Here is a 24,431-nt window from a genome sequence, read left to right as displayed (position 1 = left end):
GATGAAGATGACAATGTTTTTTTAAGTTCTAATCGATTATGCTATCCTTATGCATCTTCTTGAGATATATATATATATATATATATATATATATATATATATATATATATATATATATATATATATATATATATATATATATATATATATATATATATATATATATATATATATATATATATTAAAGAGGTTCAGATTCTTTTGAGTGTATGACGATGAGATAGTATAATAAGTAGTAAAAGAAAAACAAACAATAAGTAAAAGGATATACAAAGATTTAAGGGATTAATGAAAAAGGAAAATGGAGGTACCTTTTATAGACAACTATCCGATGAAGATGGTAATGTTTTTTTTAAGTTCTAATCGATTAGATGAAGTGTCTAATCATAAAAATATTAAATTTTAAAATTTTCTAATCAATTAACCATATGTCCTATTCCATTAGTAAGCAGGAATTCAACTTCTATAAGTCTTTTTTGGACTTGTTTCGGTCTTTTCACATCCTTTTGTATTAATGAATAGCTTATATGACAATTAGAGAATTGAAAAGAAATTTTGTAAGTCTATTTCAAGTCATAATTTTTTTTAAGCCATAAGGAGGAATATCTTTATTCCTCTCACAATAATTACGCTTAAATATGTTTTTATTGGATTTTGTTTTAGCACGACGAAACTTATTGAAGAAATTGACATTATTCTCATGTTAATAATCTAAACCAGCTTTATTATATGTTCCTCTTTGATTAGATAAAATCATGTCTTAATTATCATGATCTTTGATAAATTTACTAAGATTTCCATTCAAATCTTCAATTTTATTTTCCAAATTTTCACAACTTTGATATTTGGTGTCTATGATGATATAAGAAGTAAATATATAATCAAGGTGATTTGTTTGTGGACACCATGACAACCAAAGAAATAAAATAACATTTAACCCAAAAAGAAACATATAATAAAACACATAATAACGACAATAATAGAATATATCCACAAACATAAAATCGTAAATTGTAGAGAAATGATATTACCGGTAAACGAAAAAAAAATGAAATGTGAAAAAAAAAACATAACTTGTTTTGCAATGAAATTCCCGGAAAAACAACATTGCGTTTGATTCAAAATACAAATTTAAAAAAGAAATTCAAAAAAAAAATCATAAACATAAGAGATGACAAAAAAAATATCAATCCCATTTTTTCATACTCCCAATCAATTTAAAAATATCAATGGTTTATATATATATATATATATATATATATATATATATATATATATATATATATATATATATAGAATTTAATTGAAATATATTGACAGTGTAAAAGAACTGTTATAAATTTTTTTACATAGACAGTACATAATAATTAATTTTTATATAATATATTTAAATATAATATAAAGAGAACAATTTACATACATACTTAAATAGATATTTTAACTTTTTCCAAAAGTGTATGTTTATAAAAAAATTTATATTATTTAAATTTTAGAGTATAAAATTACATCCTGAAAATATACTATATTTTATGAAAAAATAATAAAATATTTATTTAATTAATCTAATTGTTAATATTTTTATATAAAATAATATATTTTCCATGTTAAAAATTGAATTTTAATTCATTACATGGAAGAATTGAGTGCCCATGTAGTCTCTTGGTGTATCATTCTCTTTGCTTGATGGTTTGTTTTCATTTTCTGTTAAAAAACATCATTGGACACGTGGCATTATTTGCGCGGTCTGATTTATCTGACGGTTAAAAGTTGTTAAACTGCACTCTAACCTTCGCGCGGGTACAATAGATTATCCGACCCTGACACATTGTAGAATAAATTGCCCTTGAAATTGAAACTCTAACTATTGATTCCACATTGTCTCACAATCATCATGTCTCTTTCACGCTTCATCACTCCTCTCTCTTGCACTTCATCAACTTCAGGTCTCTCTCTTCGTTTTTTTTTCTTGAATTTTCGGTATTTTTTCTCGATGTCCTTATACTTTGGTAGTGATTTTCAAACTTTGCTATATTATATGCTGAATGGCCATGCAATTTATTTTTCTTCTTAACAGATTCTTCTATGATTACGTCAACGGTAAAGAAGAATATGAACACTACTACAGCTTTGGTATGACGCATTTTCTTAAGTTTTTTCTAATATATATATATAGTTTTTGTAAAAATTAGTGAAGGAAGTAAGGAAATAAAATGGGTTTTATTGCTTGTAGTGTTTTGAAGACAGTAAAGAAAAAATCAAGAACATGTTCAATAAGGTTGAGCTTTCAATTTCTTCCTATGATACTGCTTTTGTGGCAATGATTCCTTCTTCGACTTCGCCGCACACACCCTTTTTCCCTCAGTGTTTGAATTGGTTGCTGGATAATCAACTTGTGGATGGCTCTTGGGGTCTTCCGGATCGCCATCCATTGTTGAAGAATGATGCTCTCTTGTCTACCTTAGCATGTATCCTTGCGTTAAAGCAATGGGGGATTGGTGAAGATAAGATGAATAAGGGTACTTCCGCTTTCAGAATTGTTACATGATATACATTGTATTGTATCTATTGCTATTTGACATTGCGAAATCTGTTGTCTTTTTGTTCATGCGTCAATTTACACTTGACTTTTCGTCTGTTATATAGATGTGTTTTCTTGATATGTTTGCAGGACTTCATTTTATTGAGTCAAACTTTACTTCAATCAATGATCACAAGCAACACCATCCCATAGGATTTGATATACTTTTTCCTTCTTTGGTTGAATATGCACAAACTTTGGGCATTAATCTTCCAATTCGACCCACAAGCTTGGAAGCAATGATCCGAAAGAGAGACGCAGAGCTTCAAAGGTATATGTCTTATTTTTCATTTTGCCTAAATTCTGCAAGCTGGTTGGCCTCAAGTGATTAATGAGCTTCAAATAAGGTCAAATCAAGAGTACCGGAGTTTGGCTGAAACAAATTCCGGTCAAACTTTAATTTTCTCCAGGCCGAACTCCAGATTACCGTGACCTTTTTTCCCTAGGAACGAGAGGTTTACGAAAAGTATTCTCCAATCTGACCTCTTTGTGGTGCATTTGTCTTGATATAGAGGCTCTGAAAGCAATTCAGAAGGGTGGAGAGCATATCTAGCATATGTGTCGGAAGGAATGTTGAAGTCGCCGGACATGAATACAATCATGAAGTATCAAAGAAAGAATGGATCTTTATTTAATTCACCAGCTACAACTGCAGCTGCTTTTCATCGCATAAAGAATGCTGACTGTCTTAGTTACCTCCAATCAGTATTACAAAAGTTTGGGAATGCAGGTTCATTTTCAGACTTATGTTCCTTCATATTTATTTTAGTCACTTACCTTTTGTGCATTAATTATTATTTTTTTGTTTTAAAAAAACTCAGTTCCCGCGGCTTATCCTCTGGATATATATGCCCGTCTTTATATGATTGATAGTCTTGAAAGGTTGGGGATTAATCATCATTTCAAAGAAGAAATTCGAAGTGTATTGGATGAAACATACAGGTAATAATACATTTGAGATGCATGCTCCTGTTAACGTAAAATACAATGTCAGTAGCTAGAGAAGTAGGAAAGAATGTATGTATATATGATAAAAGTATTGATATGGTAAAGGTCTGTTTGATTAGTTTATTTGAGATTAGGTAGTAATATAAGCACCCGTGAAGCTGTTTGGAATAGCTTATGGAAACAGCATATAAGAAAACAATTTGACATTGTTTTATGTTTTGTTATAGAAATAGCTTGCACATAAGCACTTGTACTATTAGCGCTTAAATAAGTTGTTTATCTAAATGAGGCATAACTTTGAAAACATTATTGCATACATAGAAACTTTTCATTTTTATCAATTGGATATCTTCATACATTTAATTCGTGAAAAAACAGATATTGGCTACAAGGAGAAGAAACTATATTTTTAGACCCCACAATCTGTGCAATGGCATTTCGAATGCTGCGTCTCAATGGTTATGATGTCTCTTCAGGTTAGATCATTTGTAACATTTAAATGCATGTTTAGTTTGTAGTTGGCAAATTACATGTAGAGTAAAAGTACTTTTCTTTAAGCAAATGGACTTTGATTATATGTTTGGTAAATTCCTTGATTCCTTTATAGAAGCAAGATTCATGTTACATTTTCATTTTCATTTTTTTGTTTGAGAGGTTTCATTCATTTACCATATTACCCTATATCTCTTATACACATTATAAAAGTCATACGATTTTTTGTATTTACACCTAGGTTGTCGATAGCGCGTTATAGCGCTATAGCGTAGCAGTACGGAACCTCGGCGCCACGCTTTTGGGCTGCTAACTGCTATCCTCCATAGCGGAAATAGCGTCCGCTATTTATGATGTCGTGGCGGTGCAATAGCAGCGCTATAGCGGTTCTTTAGCGGTTTACCAACCGCTATTGTGAAAATGAGGGCAGTATTGTAAGTTTGAATATCTTTTCAAGGAAAAATGGTATTTTTCCCTTTTATTTGACTAATATAAAGCTCCTAGTGATGCTCTAGGTCATTTCCAATTCTCTCTTCACTCAAATCAGCACACGGTGGATCTAATATGTTGTTCTCTCTGCAAATTTGCTTCTTCCACATTCTTCTCAACCTAAAAATCAGCAAGCCGTGGATCTTTCTCATCCATTCTTCCACATTCCTGTTCACCTATTCATCTTTTTCTTTACTTTCTCAACCATTCACATCTATTTCTCCCGTGTTTTGCTAATCTCTCGTCTATTTGGAGATGAGGAGTTGGAGGTGGAAGAGGAGTAGTTTGAAATTGAATCAAGTGATGAGCAAGATGATATTAATGTGGTGGAACTTAGAAGTGAAGATGAGACAGATGTGATTTAGTCATTTTGTTTATGTTTATAATTTGATTTGTCATTTTGAGCACATTAATGATTTGATTTTGATGGGAACTTATATTGTGGTGCTGATGGAATTTATGTATGTTGTTGCAACTTCTGTTTTTAAGGCATTATATATGTCGTTGGAATTTATTTTAAGTATTTATGTATTCATGTTAAGTATTTACCTTGGTTTTTAAAGCTCACATTAGCGGTCATCCCGCTATCCGCTATGCCGCTATAGCATTTTGGGGGTCCAGCGCTACGCGCCGCTATCCGAGATTAACAACCTAGATTTACACATGCAAAACTATCATACATAGGTTTGAGAGAAGTTACTCAAACATAAATCAGTTTGAGCAAACTCACTTTAACCAAACTTAATTGTGCAAATATGTGCTAAGTAGTTTATAATTTTTTTTATAGATGAAATAAAATACAAAGAAGCTGAGCTGTATTCTGTCTTTGCAGATCCATTTTATCAATATTCAGAAGATAAATTTCCCCATTCCTTGAAAGGGTACTTGAAGGATGCTAGTGCTGTTTTAGAGCTATATAGGGCTTCACAAGTCATTATACATCCAGAAGAATCAATTTTAGTAAAACAAAGTTCTTGGACAAGAAATCTTTTGAAGCAGGATTCTTCTGGTTACCAGTTGTATGCGGATAAACTTCGTATTTATGTTGATAACGAGGTAGTTTATTATCTCAATCTTTCATTAAATTTAACTGCATATATACAATATTACAATGCATCTTGAAAACTGCGATGTTTTTGCACCTTAGGTCAATGATGTTCTAAAGTTTCCACATCATGCGAATTTGGAGCGGATATTAAACAGGAGATCAGTGGAGCATTATAATGTAGACGAAACAAGGATTTTAAAAACATCATACAGGTACACCTCCACTAGTTTGTTTTTCATCTAAGGTTTCGTTTTTTCATTCCTATCTTTTCTGTGGTCAAATTCTTGATTGTCTGTCGACACAGATCCTGCAATCTTGCAAACCAAGAAATTCTGAAGCTAGCTGTCGGAGACTTCAATCTCTGCCAATCAATTCACAGAGAAGAGTTGAAACAACTTTCAAGGTATATCTTTCTTTTGATTCTTTCTAAAATTTCAGATATGAATATATGTCTCCTTAAAAGAAAAAAAAGTTACTATCAAATAGGAGACCTTTGATAATTTTATCTATTTTATTATTATTTAACTCAAATTCAATCATTTTGTCAAAAATATTTTTTAAGCTAAAAAATGACAAACACTATATTTCTAAAGCTCTTTTTTTTTTCAAGATTAAATTAGCTTTTAATGTAAAAATAATCCGGTCCAAAAGCAGCTGTAACATAACATATGATTTGCTTTCTAGAAAGTTTATCCAAAACGATCGTGCATTTCCTCAAGCTAGATATAACTAATGTCTATCATATGCAGGTGGGTTGTTGAAAGCGGACTAGACAAACTAGAATTTGCAAGGCAGAAACTGGCGTATTGTTACTTCTCCAGTGCAGCCACTTCTTTTTCCCCCGAACTTACTGATGCTCGCATATCTTGGGCCAAAAACGGGGTGCTCACAACAGTTGTTGATGACTTCTTTGATGTCGGGAGTTCTAAAGAAGAGCAACAGAACCTTATTCAGCTAGTTGAGAAGTATATACCTATTCTTAATTAAACCGTGCCATCTCTTGATTTCCTTTTGAATTCTTTCTCAAAATTTTCGGAACAATTAGTAATATTATGGTTATGGAACTGCAGGTGGGATGTAGATGTCAGTAGTGTTTGTTGTTCTGAGGCGGTTAAGATAATATTTTCTGCAGTTCGTAGCACAATTTGTGAGATTGGAGAGAAATCTGTCGAGCGGCAAGGACGCAATGTGAAAGACAATGTTATCAAGATTGTGAGATGTTTCTTCATCTTTCTGCCTGCATTTTTCTACTAATGTTATTTTTCTTAATGGATTGACTTTGTTTGCTTTGCAGTGGTTAGATTTGATGCAGTCTATGTTTACCGAAGCTGAGTGGTTGAGAACCAATGCCACCCCAACAATGGATGATTATATGCAAAATGCATACGTATCATTTGCCTTAGGACCAATTGTTCTTCCAGCCCTCTATCTTGTTGGACCTAAGCTTTCAGATGATGTTGCTGAAAATCAGGAACTGAATCATCTTTTCAAGACCATGAGCACCTGCGGGCGTCTTCTCAACGACATTCAAGGTTTTAAGGTATATAATTCAGTTCATTCCTTCTCTTTCCATGACGTGTCACCTTTGTGGTATGAGTTTGGCGTGTTCGGTGTCCTACACGTGTCAGTATCTGACTAACGTTCAATTTATTCATTTTTTTCAAATTATCAATGGTGTCAATATGTTAGTGTCGGTGTCAGTGTCTATGTTAGTGCTTGCTTCATTGGTGGTGACTTATATTTTTTTGTCTCTATGCTGTAGAGAGAATCTGAGGAAGGAAAACTAAATGCGGTGAGTTTGCATATGATTCATAGTGATGGAGTTGTTACTTACGAAGACGCCGTTGATAAGATGAAGGGAGTTATTGAGGATAAGAGAAGAGAACTCCTGAGATTAGTTTTGAAGGAAAAAGGCAGCTTAGTTCCAAGAGATTGCAAGGATTTGTTTTGGAAAATGATGAAAGTGTTGAACCTATTTTACATTAAGGATGATGGATTTACATCAAATGAGATGCACTCTACTGTTAATGCAGTGCTTAAAGAACCAATCATTCTAAATGAATTGTTGGTAGATTCTAAAGACAACACCCTCTCTCAAAAGCACTAGTGGTGTGAAAGCTAGAGCTGCAATTACTTTTGATGAATTTTAGTGTTTCTCAGGAAGAGGATGGGTTTGATTTATGCCCATATAATTTTGTTTTCTTCTTTTTATATTATTATTCATTCTTGGTTGGTATGATGCAGATTATTTATAAGGCTGAAGTCTACTTTCTCTATAGGGATGCTTTTGCACACTATTTTTGCTTAAGAAAAATTATGAATAATTGATGTTAAAAGAATTGAGTTTTGATTAATTGTTGTGTTTGGTCATGATAGTTTTAATTTTATTAAAAAGAAAGCTTATGGTGAACTTATTAAAAGTTCCAACATTCTATCCAATCTACAATAACAGCTTGTAGCATCAAAATTTCGAAATGATATTGTGAAGGTTAAAAAACAGTTGTACATGATAAATATAAATTCCAACATATGCATGAATACTTAAAAATTGAAATTGTAACAGCATATATTTACATAGTAAAGTTTCAATGGTAAACATAAATTATAACATACATATCTCATTAAAATGAATTGCCATCAAAATTTAATTATAAAAGTATTTGAAATGACAACCAAATTTTAAATGTAAACAAAATAAAAAAGTTAAATCACATTCAATATTATCTATTTGTTCTTCACTTGATATGTAAATAAAATAAAAAATTTAAATTACATTTGTCTCATCTTCACTTCTAAATTTCACCATACTTATATTATCTTATTCTTCACTTAATTTAAACTCTTATTCTTCCACAAAAATCACAAACAATTATTTTCTTGCTTTGATATTTACAAAAGTTACAAATAATTTTTCTAATTGGAAGATGGAATTCTATTAAGAGACCGAAAATGATGATGTCATGGTTGTTATTATAAGAGAAACAAAGTAAGACAGAAGCAGACCAACAAAAAAACAATTAATTGTAACTTCAAGTAATATCAATTCTGGAGGCAGAATCAATTTTACTTTAGAAGAATCAAATATTTCAAAATCACTTCAGAATCGATTTTACACCTCTAAAATTGTTTTTGGTCATTCCAAAAGTCAAATCAAACACACTATAAAACAATGACTAACAACAAGAATAATTGAAAATGGTGAAGAAGAGTGAAAAACGGAAAGGTGAGGGAGAACAGAAAAATCATTTTATGTGAAGAAGCAAACACGGGATTGAATATTAGATAAAAAAAAGTAGGAAAGACAAATATGCTCTTAAAAAATATTTAGGTTTACAAATTTGTCCTAAATTGAGAATAAGAACCATCAAATCGTTATAGCACTACTATTGTGCCGCTACGAAACCGCGGTTAAGGACCATGCCGCTTCGCCTATGCCACTATAGAGCGCTATTGACAACCTAACCAATGAGTTAAAGTGTTTGCAAAAGAAATTCATAAACTTTTATAAGATTTTGAACATAAGCATTTAGACAATGAGAAACTGGAGGAAGGTGAAAAGACTTCGGATATGTTTGGATTTGTGGTAAATAATGAGATTTTATTATTTGAATTTAAAAATAATGAATGGAGTGGAATGAAATTTGATGGAATGTATACAATCGAAATGAGAATTTTTTTAATAAAATATCAAACAATAGTGTGAGATCTATATTTTGTTTTCTATTCCACTAAGGTATGTTCCATTCCTTCAGCTATGTTATGCTTCATCAATCCAAACATACTCTTATGGATGAAAATAGTCATCTGATGGTTGACTAGCTTGCTTAAGATTGTTGATGAGTAAAATCAAAAGTGGTTAAACTTCATCGATAGTTGATGAACTCTCTAATGATCTTGCCAGCTTAATAAAAAAAAACATTGAAAATTTGAACAAATTCTTAAACATTGATAGACTTGTACAACAACAAAGGAGGCGTGACAAAGGTGGGAAAAGGAGATTTTACAAAGGGACATGAACAGGTCAAGAAAAGGTTTTCTTTGGCTGCACAATTTGCAGCAAAATCAGCCTATAAAAATCACATAGTTGTATGATCCCAAATTCTGGAGTACTAATTTGAAAATGACGTTTGCCGCCATCCAGAAACTCATTGTCACATAGGTGGCTAATTAATAGGCAATTGAAAGCTTGTTTCCAATCTTTTGGGCAAAAGAACAGCCAAAGCATCTGCTTGTTCAGAAACCTGCAGGGACAAAATAGCAGATGCAAAATTTGTCCATGCAAAATGGATATTGAAAAGTATATTGAATAAAGTTAACAGCAAAACAGACTCAACTTAAAATGGAAAGACATTCAAAAGCTAAGGTAAACTTCAAACAGCTTTTGAGCATCCATGAGTGGTACTAAGCACGGCAAAGTACAATTGATAAAGAAACAAGTCCATAAAACACTTGCTGGTAGAAAGTAATGTCACTGAAATTGTATCACTATAAGAGGTATCAATGTTACTTTTATTCCATCGGAGGGATATTGTTTCATCGCAGCAGAAAATGATTGAAACATCGTAGACAACAACGCTACAAAAATTTGCAGTATCCTCAGTCAACATTACAAAATTTACTAAATTTCAGGTAACTTTTGAATATTGGAAGAAACATATCTCTAAGAAACACAATACTACTTCACTCCATAACAACATTTGCACCAAGTGCTTTCAGTTTCTCTATTATCTGTTCTCCTTCTACCTTTGAAACGCCTTTCTTTATAATAGAAGGTGTTTTTTCCACTAGATCCTTTGCCTCTTTCAAACCTAAATCCGTAAAGCCCCGGACCTCTTTGATGACTTTAATTTTGGAAGCTGCTTCATAGGACAACAGTTTCAATTCAAATACAGTTTTTTCTGGTTTTACCTCCTCTTTGACTGGTGTCGAGGCTTTTGCTGCCATTCCAGCCAAATTTGCAGTCCCGGCTTTCAAATATCCCACATTAGGCATCTCCTTTATACCCATTTTCTTCATCAGAACAAGACCCAATTCTGCAGCTTCAGCTAGCGTTAGAGACGCCACTTCATCAACAAGCCTGAAAACTCTCTCTGATGGAGGGCCGCGATTCTCATTGGGATCAAATGTTGCAGGATCAAAATCAGCCGGGAGACTTCTCTGATCAATTTCCACTTCCTCTACGTCCTCCTCCTCCTCTTTTCTCGCCGCTTGACCAAGGTTTCTTGAAAATACATTTAATTTCCTAGCATTCAAACCTACTATGCGTCCATAAAGAGGTTGCCTATACAAACCATTGGGTAAACAATGTCTTATTCTCAAAAGCAAGCTCATTCTTGGCTTGTAAAGATCTCTGAATTGGCAAATCAGCTCATTCAACGTACATTGCGAACTCTATTCCAGCACAAATCCTGAAAGATGCAGCAGAGCATTTGTTTAAATATTATCATCAGAGGCTTATTGAACTGATTTATATTTTACAAAGTCATGAAGATGGACCCAACACTGCGTCTTCTTAGGTTATGGATGATCTCAAAATCAACAACTTAACAAATTAGAAATATTAGAATGACTATCAACAAGACACGAAACACGAGAAACCACAGATCACATGACAAACAAAACAGCAATAGAAAGGCAACGGAGTAAGCCAAAGGTGCTTTTGCTTTTCAAAACCCCGTAAGGTGACTAACAACAATAATACGTTTGCAATGTCCTCATTTACAAAGAAATCTATAGTAAAAGAATAGGACTGATTCTGATCTAACTCACTTTAAGCTCTTTGCTTTATATTCTATTATTAATACTTGACATCAACAAATATAAAAGTAGTGTGTGTAGGTGTAATTACTTAAATTTTAATAACTTGAAGTTCACAAAAGGTCGATAACATGCTATGCTTTTAATTATTTTAATTATTGTACTATTTTTTGCTTGTTATATTTTTTTGTATCGTTAAATTCATTTTAGCTGATCCTACAGCACATTTAGATGTACTGATGCAAACAAGACAGACATAATGAAAAAGAAAAGGCAGAACGAAAACTAAAAGTTGAGGCATGAAGATTGCCATAGTTTACCAAAAATCATTGAGAACTACTCTTCAGTTAAAAAAAATCTTATAATCACAAAAAACTTCTCTGTCCTAACACAAGTAGATAAATTGGTCGGTGAGTGCAGAAGACCACCGGATGAGTTTCAAGTCCGAAGTCTAGGGTTCGAACCCTTAAAAGCAACATAACCACTATCTAACATACATTTTCCAATCAATAAATGAAAACAAGCTTCTCAGTCTCTAAATGATTAAAGATTTTAATATAGAGCTATGTTGTTAATATCAGATAGTGTTGCCTAGCACCGACCCCCTAAAATGTTATTTGCAAAGACTAAAAACTAGTGTACATAAAAACTCAAAAATAGACTAGTACACAAAATTCAAGAGATCGTGATACTTAGTTTAAAAAAACTTAAGTATAGAGTAATTAAACTTAAGGATAGAGGAAGAATAAAACAAAACTGAATTAAAAGTAGGAAGAATACCAAAACAATTATCTTTGAGCAAGAAAGAACATAACATTACCCTTAAATAAAAGACAAAAAAGTTTTTAAAAAAAAAGTAAATTTGATGAATTTATCCCCAAAATTCTAATAGCAGTTTGGGGACGCAATTTTGCAGCAACACAAATTACAAAAACTAAAATTAAATTAACTAAAACTTCCTCTAACTTTTACAAACAGTAAAAATACCAAAAATCCTATACTCAGAAAGCATTGGCCATTCTTACTCGAATTTCACTATAATAACATCAGTATATACACTTTAATAACACCAAAAATGATCCATATGTTAGTACTACAGTTAAAAACAGATAACCTTGATTCCTATGCTATCAATCGCGTTGCTTTAGCACGCAATCATGGAATCGCGCGCTTGTAACAGTAGACGAGAACGAAAATTCGAGCTAAGAAGAGAAAAGGGAAACCTGGACGAACCTTCTCACAGTTTAAGGCGGCCGACGACGAGCTCCGGCTGCGTTTTCCGGCGAATTCAGTTCAGTGCGAAATGCAGTGTCGTTTTGATGGAGCTGTTGAGTTTCGTTGAGTAGGGTTTTGATTAATTAATTAATTAATTTTTAAAATCTATTTTTCTTTTTTTGTGAATGATAATGGGCTTTTATTAGGGCTTGTCTATTTTTCATTTGAGTTTTTCTGGTTACAATCTCAATTTCTTGATTACACCCTATCTATGCTAGATAACATACACTACTTTGAGAAAATTATATATAATTTGTTTAATAAATAAAATATTTCTAGTTTTAAATTTTTAATAATATTTTGTTTAAATTTATTTTATTTATTTTATTTATTTATATTATATAAAATAAAAAGGGTCCTTTTAAAAATAAAATTATACAAGTTTTATAAATTATTTATTACAATATTTAGATCGAGTTTAGTTGTTATGCATTGATAATTTAAAAAACTTATGTTACCAGTGCTTCACAAACATTTTAAACATGTGATTACAATAAAAGTTAAATACTTGCAAAATTTTGAATCACTATATATTAATTGAATTTGTAAAATATCTATATTCTTAAAAATTTAATAATTAAGTACCGCGTAAGATATTTTTATATTATATTGCTAGTGCATATTAATATGATAGATTATTTTATTATTTTTTCTTATTTTGTTGACCAAACTAGGCCTTAAAATTTCTTAAATATTCCAACTTAATGGAAACCAAATGGAAGCTTATAAAATATACATATCACCCCCTTACTTAAACATTCATCCCCACATATTTTGATAATGATAAAATATTTCTCTCATTTTTTTCATTATTCAAAACCTTATAAAGTTTTCTCCCATACGCAAAATTTTTTTTAAGAAAAATCCAATATGTAATTTTACTGAATTATTTAAAATATATGGTGCGTATATATGGCTTACTAGAAGTTTTAAAAAAATCGGTATACCGAATACTTTTTTCTATCCCTAAGAATTGGGTATTGTTATTTTTGCATGGATGTGATTTTGTCAAACATTTTTGTAGGGTTGTGATTGCACCAATATTTTGTATTATTCTTAATGATTTAAAACTAGTATAAACCTGATTCATATGTTATTAATAAAAACATCTTGCAATGTCTCAATTTTGGTATCTCATATTTGTGTACTTTAGTCCTCCTATTGATTTTAGGTTCACAGGGGACATCACTATTGATGTTTTGAAATTTAAACTGGATAATCTCTTATGTTGCCCAGACAACATAAGGATGGTTAAGATCGAGTATCGTTCACCATCAATTGATAATGAAAGGAAGATGGGATTCAACAAGTTTGAGTTGAAGACAGATGAATACCTAAAAGTTATGTGGAGCACATTTTGCCGATATAAAATAAAGGATCCACTCGAGGTGGATGCGATAGTTGGGAGGTCTATTGACGATATTCTGCAGATGTTGAAACGTCCTGAATCATCCATCAATGTTTAAGTCGTGTTCATGTTATGTTCATGTTAAGTTATGTTCATCTCGCATTAATGTAATACTAATTTTCAAATAATACAATGTTAAAACAAAAAATACAAATAATTCAATATAAATCCAAAATAATATCAACAACAATAAATAATGAACAAACAATTAAAATCTATGCTAGTCCACCACGACAATGTGTCTTATCTAAGATAACCCAGTATAGACCTCACAATCTACGTTTACCAAACTCATGAGGTTATCTAAAAGAAGTGATATCATTTACAGCCTCTGCTAGTCAGTTGTACTATGTGAAGGCGGTGAAGACAGACATCTAAAGGTCATCCAACATGTGAAGGTTCAACATCATCTGCAAGTTAAACAAGTGGGATGATGCGGGGGTGTGATACTCTAAAGTACCACTTTATCTGTAACACCTCATACAATACATGGCTAGAATAGTAATATGTGTACATCTTCATACAACGCGTAAAAATTGATATCCCAAGTACACTTATCATGTAGGATAATAGAAGTTATAGATCTTAACCACATTGCATCACCTCGACATTCTTCTAGCCCAGCTAGTGTTTGGAATGCCCTAGACGATTAACTAATCTGTTACCCTCAAGGTAGGTTCTTACGAAAGTTTCTGCCCCCTTTCGCATAGGATTATGTCCACCAAGGTGGTATCTAGAATTACCCGTCGCATTTTTAAAAAGGATCATGTTCGCTAAGGCGGTATCCATGGGTATCCTACCTTCCTACTTTTTGGACTTACTCTTTTATGTTTCAAACTACAAATTAGGCAAGACATAGGAATCAAGCCTTTCACACATCCATTGCCCACACAAATAGGATTTATAGATGACCTTCTCCCTCTATGTCTACCAATGTGGTATCCGGAATTATCCGCCCCTTTTTCAAATAGGATCATGCTAAACAAGGTGGTATCCAAAATCATCATACTTATCCCTTATCGAGTTTTTTCTCAACGTCGAATTCTTTAATTATCCTAGGCTTTCCTTACTTTACTAAGTATTATCTTTTAGGTAAGGGAAACATATATACATACATCATTAAGATTTCATTTTATATCTTAAATGATTTAATATAGAGTTTATCTCTATCATCATCATCAATCAAATGATTGACTTCTCACAAACAATCTGTAACACTAAGCATTACTTACCACGTATGCGCATCAAGGGTTTCTGGTTCATTCGATCGATCTTGATCTTGCATACTAACACAAAATGCATATACGTTCTTATTACTAGTTCCTATTTCGTATATTGCACAAGCAATCCAAGTGATTTTCCAAGTGTTTTCCTCCCATTACCTTTAGACGAAACTTGCTCGTATCATTGAAGCACAACAAGTAATACACAAGGATATGTTATTTTCGTTCATTTCACATAGAAACATAACACACAATTAAGCATATAAAGGCATAGCCAATTCACAAATAGAATAAATGCATATAAACATTGTCAAAGCATCACCGTATGATAGAGTTTTAAACTAGCTTTCCAATGCACCCGGTCGTATTGCATTATGAGTTACAAAACTCAAGATACGTTTTTTTCAGTTTTACTTCAAAAATTTCTAGGCCAGTCGGTGGTAATCGATTACCAGTATGTGGTAATCAATTACCAACCCCTAAAATGGACTTAGAACCCAATTTTATGCATATACTTGATTACCAATATGTGGTAATCGATTACCAATATGTGGTAATCGATTACCATAGTTTCTAGACTGAAAAATGCCCAGTTTTCTGCATACAACTCATTCCCAAAACATGCCACATCAACCCTATCCACACACATAACATGCAATTTCTCAAACAAGTCATGTTGTGGATGGAATTTAGATATGCAACATAAATTCAAGCATTCATAATCATGCAAGATACAATTTCATGGTATTTTATCAATTTCACATCTTCTTAGCTCTAACCAAGCAATAACCATTTCTAGCACTTATTAAGGCAAGAGAAATCGATCATGTAACATTTCCACGCAACTAAATCATGTTAGGGCACAATTCACACAATCAATACTTAATCATGTAATCAAGAATCATTCCCTAATTGTCAAACATGCAAATCCCAATCTATGTGGTACTAATTCCCAAATTAAACTCTAAATAGAACCCACCTCAATTGTATAAGTCCTGACTTAAAACTTTAAGGTGAAGAAATTGATAGTGAGGATGTAGAAAAGATGGTGATAAAAGCCTTTCTTAGATCCTTATCTTCCAAGAACTTCAAAAACTTCTCACATGCACTTGGAATTTGGTGAAACTTGATCACTACCTCCCATCTTGGTCTTCCAACTCCCTTTGCTTTCTCTTTCTTCCACTTTCCACTCTAATTTCTGAACTTTAGAAAGAGAAAAGAAGTGTGAAATTAAGGAAATTAGCTTCACATAGCCTTTTATAGATGTATGGCCAAAATACATCTTTGCCCTTGAAATTAACTTTAATTTCCTAACCATGTCATTGTTCATTTAATTATTGTTTAACTCTTAATTAGCATCATATTAATCATTGCTTAGAAAATGGTCATGGTTAATGGAAGATTAGGAAATTACACTAAATAACCATCTAGAATTCCCCATGAAAATATACATAGACTATATTTTCTCTAATAGCAATGGAATTACTGACAATGTTAGACCTAAACCATTTATCAATGCCCTTAGATGGCACATCAAGAACTAGTCTAGGAATGCCCTGAACATGCCCAAATTGGCGCATGCACCTCTCAGGTAAATGTGTAGCCACATAACTCTCTCATCGCAGATAAACCATAAAAAGGGTAGTGTCATCGAACCCTTGATGCACTATATGGTCTACATATGTTGTCCATATGCCATTGTTCACGATCAAAGTATCGGTTCTCCTCATATACTCTAGAAGACCACCTGAATGAGAATGCTTTGAACTCCATCTGGTGACCCGTGGAGAGCCATAAGTGATAGGACCACAATCACGCCTGCCACAAATGCACGGGAAATGCTCGTATACACAACACTGCAGTAAAATAGATCATAATAAAAAAAACTAGATATACTAAATGTTTTTAATAAATAATAAGGAAATAAATAATATATAATAAATATTCAGACTTGAAATAGACTCATATGATCAACAAGTTATCTCGTGTCAAAGGCATTTGCCTCTCCAAGGGCAGTATATAATATCATCAAAGTATCACAACCCATGCCCATTGGAGAGACTTAAAGTCAGCAAACAAGGATATGTATTAGGCATCGGTGTATAAATGAGACTTATCCGCTAAAATAGTACATCCTACATTATGCAACATGGTGAATGAATAATCCACAAATGGCATCATGCAACATCATCAACAATCACCCTGACCTGATCAGGCATTTGCACTATTGAGAATTTCTTCAACTTCGACACATGAGTGGGGACCTCTAATGGAGTGTGGTCCTGCAACAAATAAATCATAAAGTATCGGTTGCATTCGATTAATCCCTAATAAATGAAAACAACTTACATTAAAATATTTATACATCTCTTGCCATAATCTAGATGTCACATGATTGACATACCCAGTGAGCAAGGTAGAGCCACTGGTTCCTCCAGAGAACCCTCCATCAGTGTCAGCCTGAACAGACGCCTTTGTATCAGCTTGAGTCGACACCTTTGTATCTGTCAAAACAAGAGCCTTTATATCAGTCTGAGCATCTAGTTCAACCTAATCAGTAACGATAACATGTGGCTCAATATCATGATCTATGGCCCGATCATATCTACCTCATATACGCTTGAGAGTATATGGTCCACGAGATTACTCAATCCTCCTACAGTGAGAAACAATGGGGACTACTCTACCTACCGTGGTCTATAAACGGTTATCTTCATCATCTTCGTCACCTCTACCGAAGCTCTCTACAACTGTCCTTTTGATCAATCTAGATATGATCTTGTCGTCTCTTCCTTTTCTTCTCACTACACACACAAAAAAAGACAAAAAAAAAAACTGACTTACAAACGATTTTGAAATATTCGGTCCACCCCATAAATACTGATAATTTTAAAATATGTGGTACAAATGTATTTGTTTTTATCGACAATTTATAAATATCCGATATGAACATATGTATTTTTACCGACAATGTTAAAATTGCCAGTAAAAACATATATTATCCATACCGATTATTTCTAAATTGTTGTTAGCATGCACACAAAAATTGAGATTATACAAGATATTTCAAATTTGTCGATATAAAACCAAAAATTTGACACCGACAATTTTAAAATAGTTGGTAAATATGCTTTTTTTTTATTGAATATCTAGTAAAAAAAATTAAAAAATCAATATAAATGCATAAATCTAATTAAAAGCTACACTTACTTGCAAATATCCCGTGTGGACTGCAAATCTTAAAACAATTTTTTTTTAGCTTATGAGTGTTATAGTCAAATGAAAGATTATGTGAAGGTGACATGTTCAAATTGAGGGTGTCATGTAGATTCCTCCCAATGGGCCAAAAGTCATAAGCATTATGGTTCGACCCACAAAGCAAAAGCTATAGAAAGTGACACAAATAGACCTTTATCACCAGAATATAATAATCTCCTCATACACCAAAGATGAACAATAATAAAATGAAGAATCGTTTTTTTGAATTATACGTATATAATGTGATGGTCTATTCAAAAGAAATTCGAGAGCTTAATGTTTATGAGGTGATGTTCATTTTGTTATCAAAATTCGTAGTATCATGTTAAAAGCACCCGCTTCTTTCGGAGAAGCAAAATGTTGACTAATTGTAATGTGTGGAGCTTATTAAAAGAATTTGTTCTGCTGACGCGACCCTTATGACTCAGCAAGCAACAAATCATGATTTTTTTTTAAATAATCATAATTTTAAATTAATTTAAAATATTTTATATTTCAAATAAAGTATCAAAATAATCATCTTTAAAAAAAATATGTGGCAAGAGAAATAGCTATATGTGATGGCGCATGCATTCAAAAATTGTACATAGGCGCCACCAAGCATGTCGCATGCTTAAAGAACATGCTATTGCATGTGCCGCATGCATGCATCCTCTACGAGCATGTGCCACAAGTAGTGGCTACTGCTTTCTTTGAGATTTTCAATAAATATTGCATTTCTCCTGGTCATTCTTCACCTATTTTCTAAGTCTATCCCTCAATTTTTCTTCAAAATATCATCATATATGTCGTCTTATATTCACAAGAGGAATGTCAATTTGATTTATTCGACAGTAAAATGTAAAACCTTCGATGAAGATCTGACTCTAGAAAATAGAGACATTCGAGCATCTTCAGAGGAGCTTGATCAGTTGGTTAGATGGAGACATTGTAGACAGTGAAAAGATCAGAAGAATTTAAAGGTCAATTACCGTGTACAACGACAATGGAGAAAGTCGTTCATGGGACAATGTTAAAACTAACAAAAATTGTCTTATTATGATGCATAACAGTGAGGAAATTGCCTTGATGGTTGTAATCGCATAGATATGTTGTTTAGTTATTGTATTTGTTTGTATTGTTGTTTAAATTATTGTTCAGTTGTTGTTTAAATTCTGTGTAGATGAGACAACGAATCACAATGAAGGGAGACCAAAGGGATACTACCGAGTATAATTAGATAGAAGTTGGTGCGATTGTAGAAAGTACCAAGCCTTATGTATGCCTTGCTTCCATGTCATAGTGGCATGCTCAAAGGTTTGTCAGGACTCTTCCAACTTACAATCTGTTGTTTACAAAGTCATAAACTTATGCAATATGTATAACAATAGCTTTCCGGTGGTAGCAAATGAGGATTATTGGTCTTCATATCAAGGAGAGATAGTTTGACACAATCAAGATATGCGAAGAAAGAAAAAAGGGTCGTCCTAACAGCACGCGTATTGGAATCGAAATGGATACGGCGAACAAAATGGTAAGATTATGTAGTTGATGTCATCAGCTCGGATATAATCGTACAAACTGTCCCAATATTGAAGCAAGCACCACAAGATAATTTTATATGACACCATTTTATTTGATATTAAAAACAATGTTCATTTCATAAATATCACAAGATCCAGTTACAATAATTTAAACAACAACTAAACAATAATTTTAACAACTAAACAATAATACAAACAAATACAACGACTAAACATCATATTTATACAATTACAACCATCAGGACAATTTTCTCCATGCTATGCATCAAAATACGACAATCTCTATCAGTTTAACATTGTCGCAGAAACAATTTTCTCCATTGTCGTTATACACGGTAACAAGCCTTTGAATTCTTTTGATCTTTTCACCGTCTACAATGTCTCCACCTAACGAATGGAACAAGCTCCTATGAAGATGCTCGAACTCTCCGTATTTTAGAGTCAGATCTTCATCGGAGACTATACTGCTGAATGAATCAAATTGGCATACCGAATATAAGGTGACATATATTATGACATTTTGAAGAAAAATTGAGGGAGGGACTTAGAAAATGGGTGAAAATGAATAAGAAGGGATGCAATACTTATAGAAAACCCCAAACAAAATAGTAATAATTGCATGTGGCCCATACTTGATGGCGCCTATATATAATTTTTGAGTACATGTCTCATCAAACATGATTACTCCTCTTGCTACGTATTTTTTTTTTAAAGTTGATTATTTTTATACTTTATTTGAAGTATAGGTTATTCCAAAAAATTAATTAAAAATTATGGTTATTTTGAAAAAGAAATTATAAATCAAAGTTTTTTTATTTCACTTGTATACATTTTTTTTCTAATTCCTTAATATATACACATTATATGCGTTTTTATAGGGGAAAAATTGAGTCTTAGCCTCTTATACAAATAATCATGAGTGTTATATTCAAACTTTAAAAACGTTATAATGAGAAAAAGAAATCAATGTATAATTATTGTACGAATATATTTCCTAACAAACATATATATATATAATATATATATATATATATATATATATATATATATATATATATATATATATATATATATATATATATATATATTATATATATATATATATATATATATATATATATATATATATATATATATATATATATATAATATATATATATATTATATATATATATATATATATATATGAGTGGAGTTAAAATTATTACAAACGTAAGTTTTTAAATTTTTTTAACTCATAGTTTTTAAATTAAATCTAATATAATTAATATTCTTACTTTATTAATTATTATATTATATTTAATTTAAAGTAAGATAAAAATATTTTCTCTTCGAATAAGTTGATTATATATATATATATATATATATATATATATATATATATATATATATATATATATATATATTTATTTATTTATTTATTTATTTATTTATTTATTTACTTATTTATATATATATATATATATATATATATATATATATATATATATATATATATATATATATTTATTTATTTATATTTATTTATTTATTTATTTATTCTTACTATAAGAGTCAATTATTAAAGTTTACTCCATGACCATTAATTTGTTTTCAATCCATGATTAGAAAAACTAATTGTTTTTTCTCCCCATATTTAATTATAGACTATTTTTAATCATTAATTAAAATAAATTAATAATTAAGATAAAGAATAATTTTTAATAACCTAATATATATATATATATATATATATATATATATATATATATATATATATATATATATATATATATATATATATATATATATATATATATATATATATATATATATATATATATATATATATATATATATATATATATATATATATATATATATATATATAAGTGTTATCCGTAGGAATTGGTAATTATAAAGAAAAATGTTTAACTAATATTTAAGAATAAAAAATTTCAAATAAAGAGTAATTTACTGAATTTTTTCTATTAAACTTAATATTTAAAATTCCATTAAAAGAGATTCTTAACAAAAATAATTTTATTCCAATGACTAAATCATTATTAAATATTTCTAAATTATTTCTCATAAATATACTTAATATTTACTTAGGATATGAATATAAAATATAACTCAAATATATTTAGTATTTTTGTTTAAAATTAAAATTATTTAAACTATAAATATTTTTCAAGACTAAAAGAAAACTTTCAAAATAAAATTGCTTAATAATAATTTTAAATTAATTAGTAACATAAATTGTTTACTCATCTTCTTAGTATTAAAACTATATCAATAAATTTACTTAAAAATCTTAACTCAGAAAATTAATTTAATAAACAAAACTGTTTTAACAATGCATCTGTCATTTTTTATAAATATATTTTTTTCATAATTTAATTTGATAAATAAGTTATTCTATACTTACTTCTAAAATCAAACAAGACTCTCAATATTTTAGTAACAATTTAATCATTGTAACAAAAATTATCAAGTTAAAATTTAACACTGAACAAAAGATGATTTGAATTTCTTATATTAATCATAATTATAACAAATAAAAAAGTTCATATGAATCTCTGTTTATAAAAAATTTAAATATTAAATGTAATAGAAAAGTGTTTAGTTAACGTTTAAGATTTAAAAATTTATTATAATGTTATAAATGTTTTTCTAATAAAAAAGTATTTTTCTATAAGTTATAATTATTCTAAATATTAGAAAATCAAATCATTTTGTTTTTTTAATTAATGATATTAAAAAAATTATATGACATAATTTGAATGGATGAGTAAACAATTTATACTTCTAAAATTTTTAATATTTATATTACTTTTCAGAAGTTTTATTTTGAAAATTTTCTTTTAGTCTTGAAAATAATTATAATTTAAATCATTTTAATTTTAAATAAAAATATTATATATATTTGAATTATATTTTATATTTATATCCTAACTAAACATTAAAGTATGTTTATAAGGAATATTTTAATAATAATTTAATTATCCCAATAAAATTATTTTCGATAAGAATATCCTATTATGTGTGTGGGGAAACAATAACCTTCAAGCAATTTTTATTTCTTAAAAAGGTTTTTATTTTTGAGACATTGTTGTTCCACTTTAGATAATGAGTAACATTGTTGTTCCACTTTTGATCTTCTCATTTTACTTTATTATGAAATCAGTTTTATTTTTATCAATTTTGGTACTCTTTCTTCCTTTTGGTAAAAAAAAGTGATGATGTGTCAATTTTTTTAATAGGTGGCACAAATGATATGATATATTTATTATCAGCTGGTTAATCATATTTTCCATGTCGTTTAAAAATATTTATTTAATCTAAATTTATTAAGTATATTTTTCATGTCATTTAATTATATTTGTTTAATCTAAATTTATTTAAAAATTAAATATTCATTTTTTCTTCTTAAATAATAGTTATAACACAATCCATATAATCTTGATGAAATCACAAGCCACAATTATTTCTAATAATTGTAATTTCTCTCCGGATTTAATTGAAATACATTATAGTGTAAAAAAAATTTACACTGTCAGCTAATCATAGTCGTTGGATGTTGAAACAAATTTGACTTTTATTTTAAAATTCTATAAAGTAATACAAACGGGTGATGATGATGAATCGAATGTGTAAAATATTTTAAACTGACAGTGTATAGTAATTAATCTCTTTCTCTCCACCATTATGATCTCTTAATGTCACATTTAAGTAGATTATATTTTATTGATTGTTATTTTTGATAATATATTTTTGTTTTTGTTTTAAGAGGACAAAAAGCTTAAAAACGAAAACTAACAAATCAATGAATGCTTGTAATGTCATTTAGCAAAAAAATTAGGGCAGTCAATAAACTCTAAATTGCCTCAATGAAGATTTAAACTATACTTTACCAAAGCATTGACACTCTTATTAGATTCCCTGTGAATTTCAAGACGTTAACCTCCAAAAAGCCTTCTATTGCAATCTTGATTTTATGAATTAAGCTCATACCACTCACATGGACATTTTTTTCCATGAATAACATATTAACAGCTTCTTGATTATCAATTTGAATCTCTATCCTTTGGGTTGGGCAAGTTTTAATCTTTCCATAACACCCCATAATTGCGATTGTGACATTGCAAATACCAACAATTTTGGAGAATCCACCCAGCTACTTGCCCACACAGTTCCTAGTTATCCCTATACACCCTGTTACCTTGTTCTTAGCTACTGCGCCATCTGTGTTGATGCAAACCCAATTCTTCTCAGGCTGTTTCCAATCAGTGGCAGAGGTTGTTATGGCTCTATGGTGAATCTTGTTCTGCAAAACTATAATTTGATCATAACTTCTGGGTTTTTCCGTTATATCATCAACCATGTTGTATGGACTAACGAAATCTAAAACATAATCCTCTGGTTTCTCCCGTGCCAGAGTTGGTGACAA

At 30.4% G+C, this 24,431-nt stretch overlaps 2 protein-coding genes across 3 annotated transcripts; one reads left to right on the top strand and one right to left on the bottom strand.

Moving 5' to 3' along the window:
* Window positions 1-1,812: 1,812 nt before the first annotated feature.
* Window positions 1,813-7,909, top strand: LOC127134672 (ent-kaurene synthase, chloroplastic). The gene is made up of 14 exons (XM_051061819.1): window positions 1,813-1,943; window positions 2,075-2,130; window positions 2,231-2,516; window positions 2,669-2,849; window positions 3,091-3,308; window positions 3,400-3,520; window positions 3,905-4,002; window positions 5,340-5,563; window positions 5,655-5,767; window positions 5,860-5,958; window positions 6,305-6,520; window positions 6,626-6,767; window positions 6,850-7,095; window positions 7,318-7,909. The coding sequence occupies exons 1-14, from the start codon at window positions 1,892-1,894 to the stop codon at window positions 7,660-7,662; spliced, it is 2,397 nt and encodes a 798-aa protein (XP_050917776.1). The 5' UTR covers window positions 1,813-1,891; the 3' UTR covers window positions 7,663-7,909.
* A 2,141-nt stretch (window positions 7,910-10,050) lies between these two features.
* On the bottom strand, window positions 10,051-12,695 carry LOC127134829 (uncharacterized). 2 transcript variants are annotated; one of them, XM_051061832.1, is made up of 2 exons: window positions 12,546-12,695; window positions 10,051-10,963 (listed from the first exon to the last, which is right to left on the bottom strand). In XM_051061832.1, exon 2 carries the CDS (start codon window positions 10,884-10,886, stop codon window positions 10,236-10,238), a length of 651 nt encoding a protein of 216 aa, XP_050917789.1. In that variant the 5' UTR covers window positions 10,887-10,963; window positions 12,546-12,695; the 3' UTR covers window positions 10,051-10,235. The 2 variants fall into 2 exon arrangements, with proteins under 2 accessions (XP_050917789.1, XP_050917793.1); XM_051061836.1 differs by having other exon boundaries at window positions 12,536-12,676.
* Between the last annotated feature and the right edge of the window lie 11,736 nt (window positions 12,696-24,431).

This window comes from Lathyrus oleraceus, chromosome 1 (genome assembly GCF_024323335.1).
Source record: "Lathyrus oleraceus cultivar Zhongwan6 chromosome 1, CAAS_Psat_ZW6_1.0, whole genome shotgun sequence".
Classification (NCBI taxonomy): domain Eukaryota; kingdom Viridiplantae; phylum Streptophyta; class Magnoliopsida; order Fabales; family Fabaceae; genus Lathyrus; species Lathyrus oleraceus.
The sequence above is the reverse complement of the archived record's forward strand: the minus strand, read 5'-3'. Positions and strand labels throughout refer to the sequence as shown.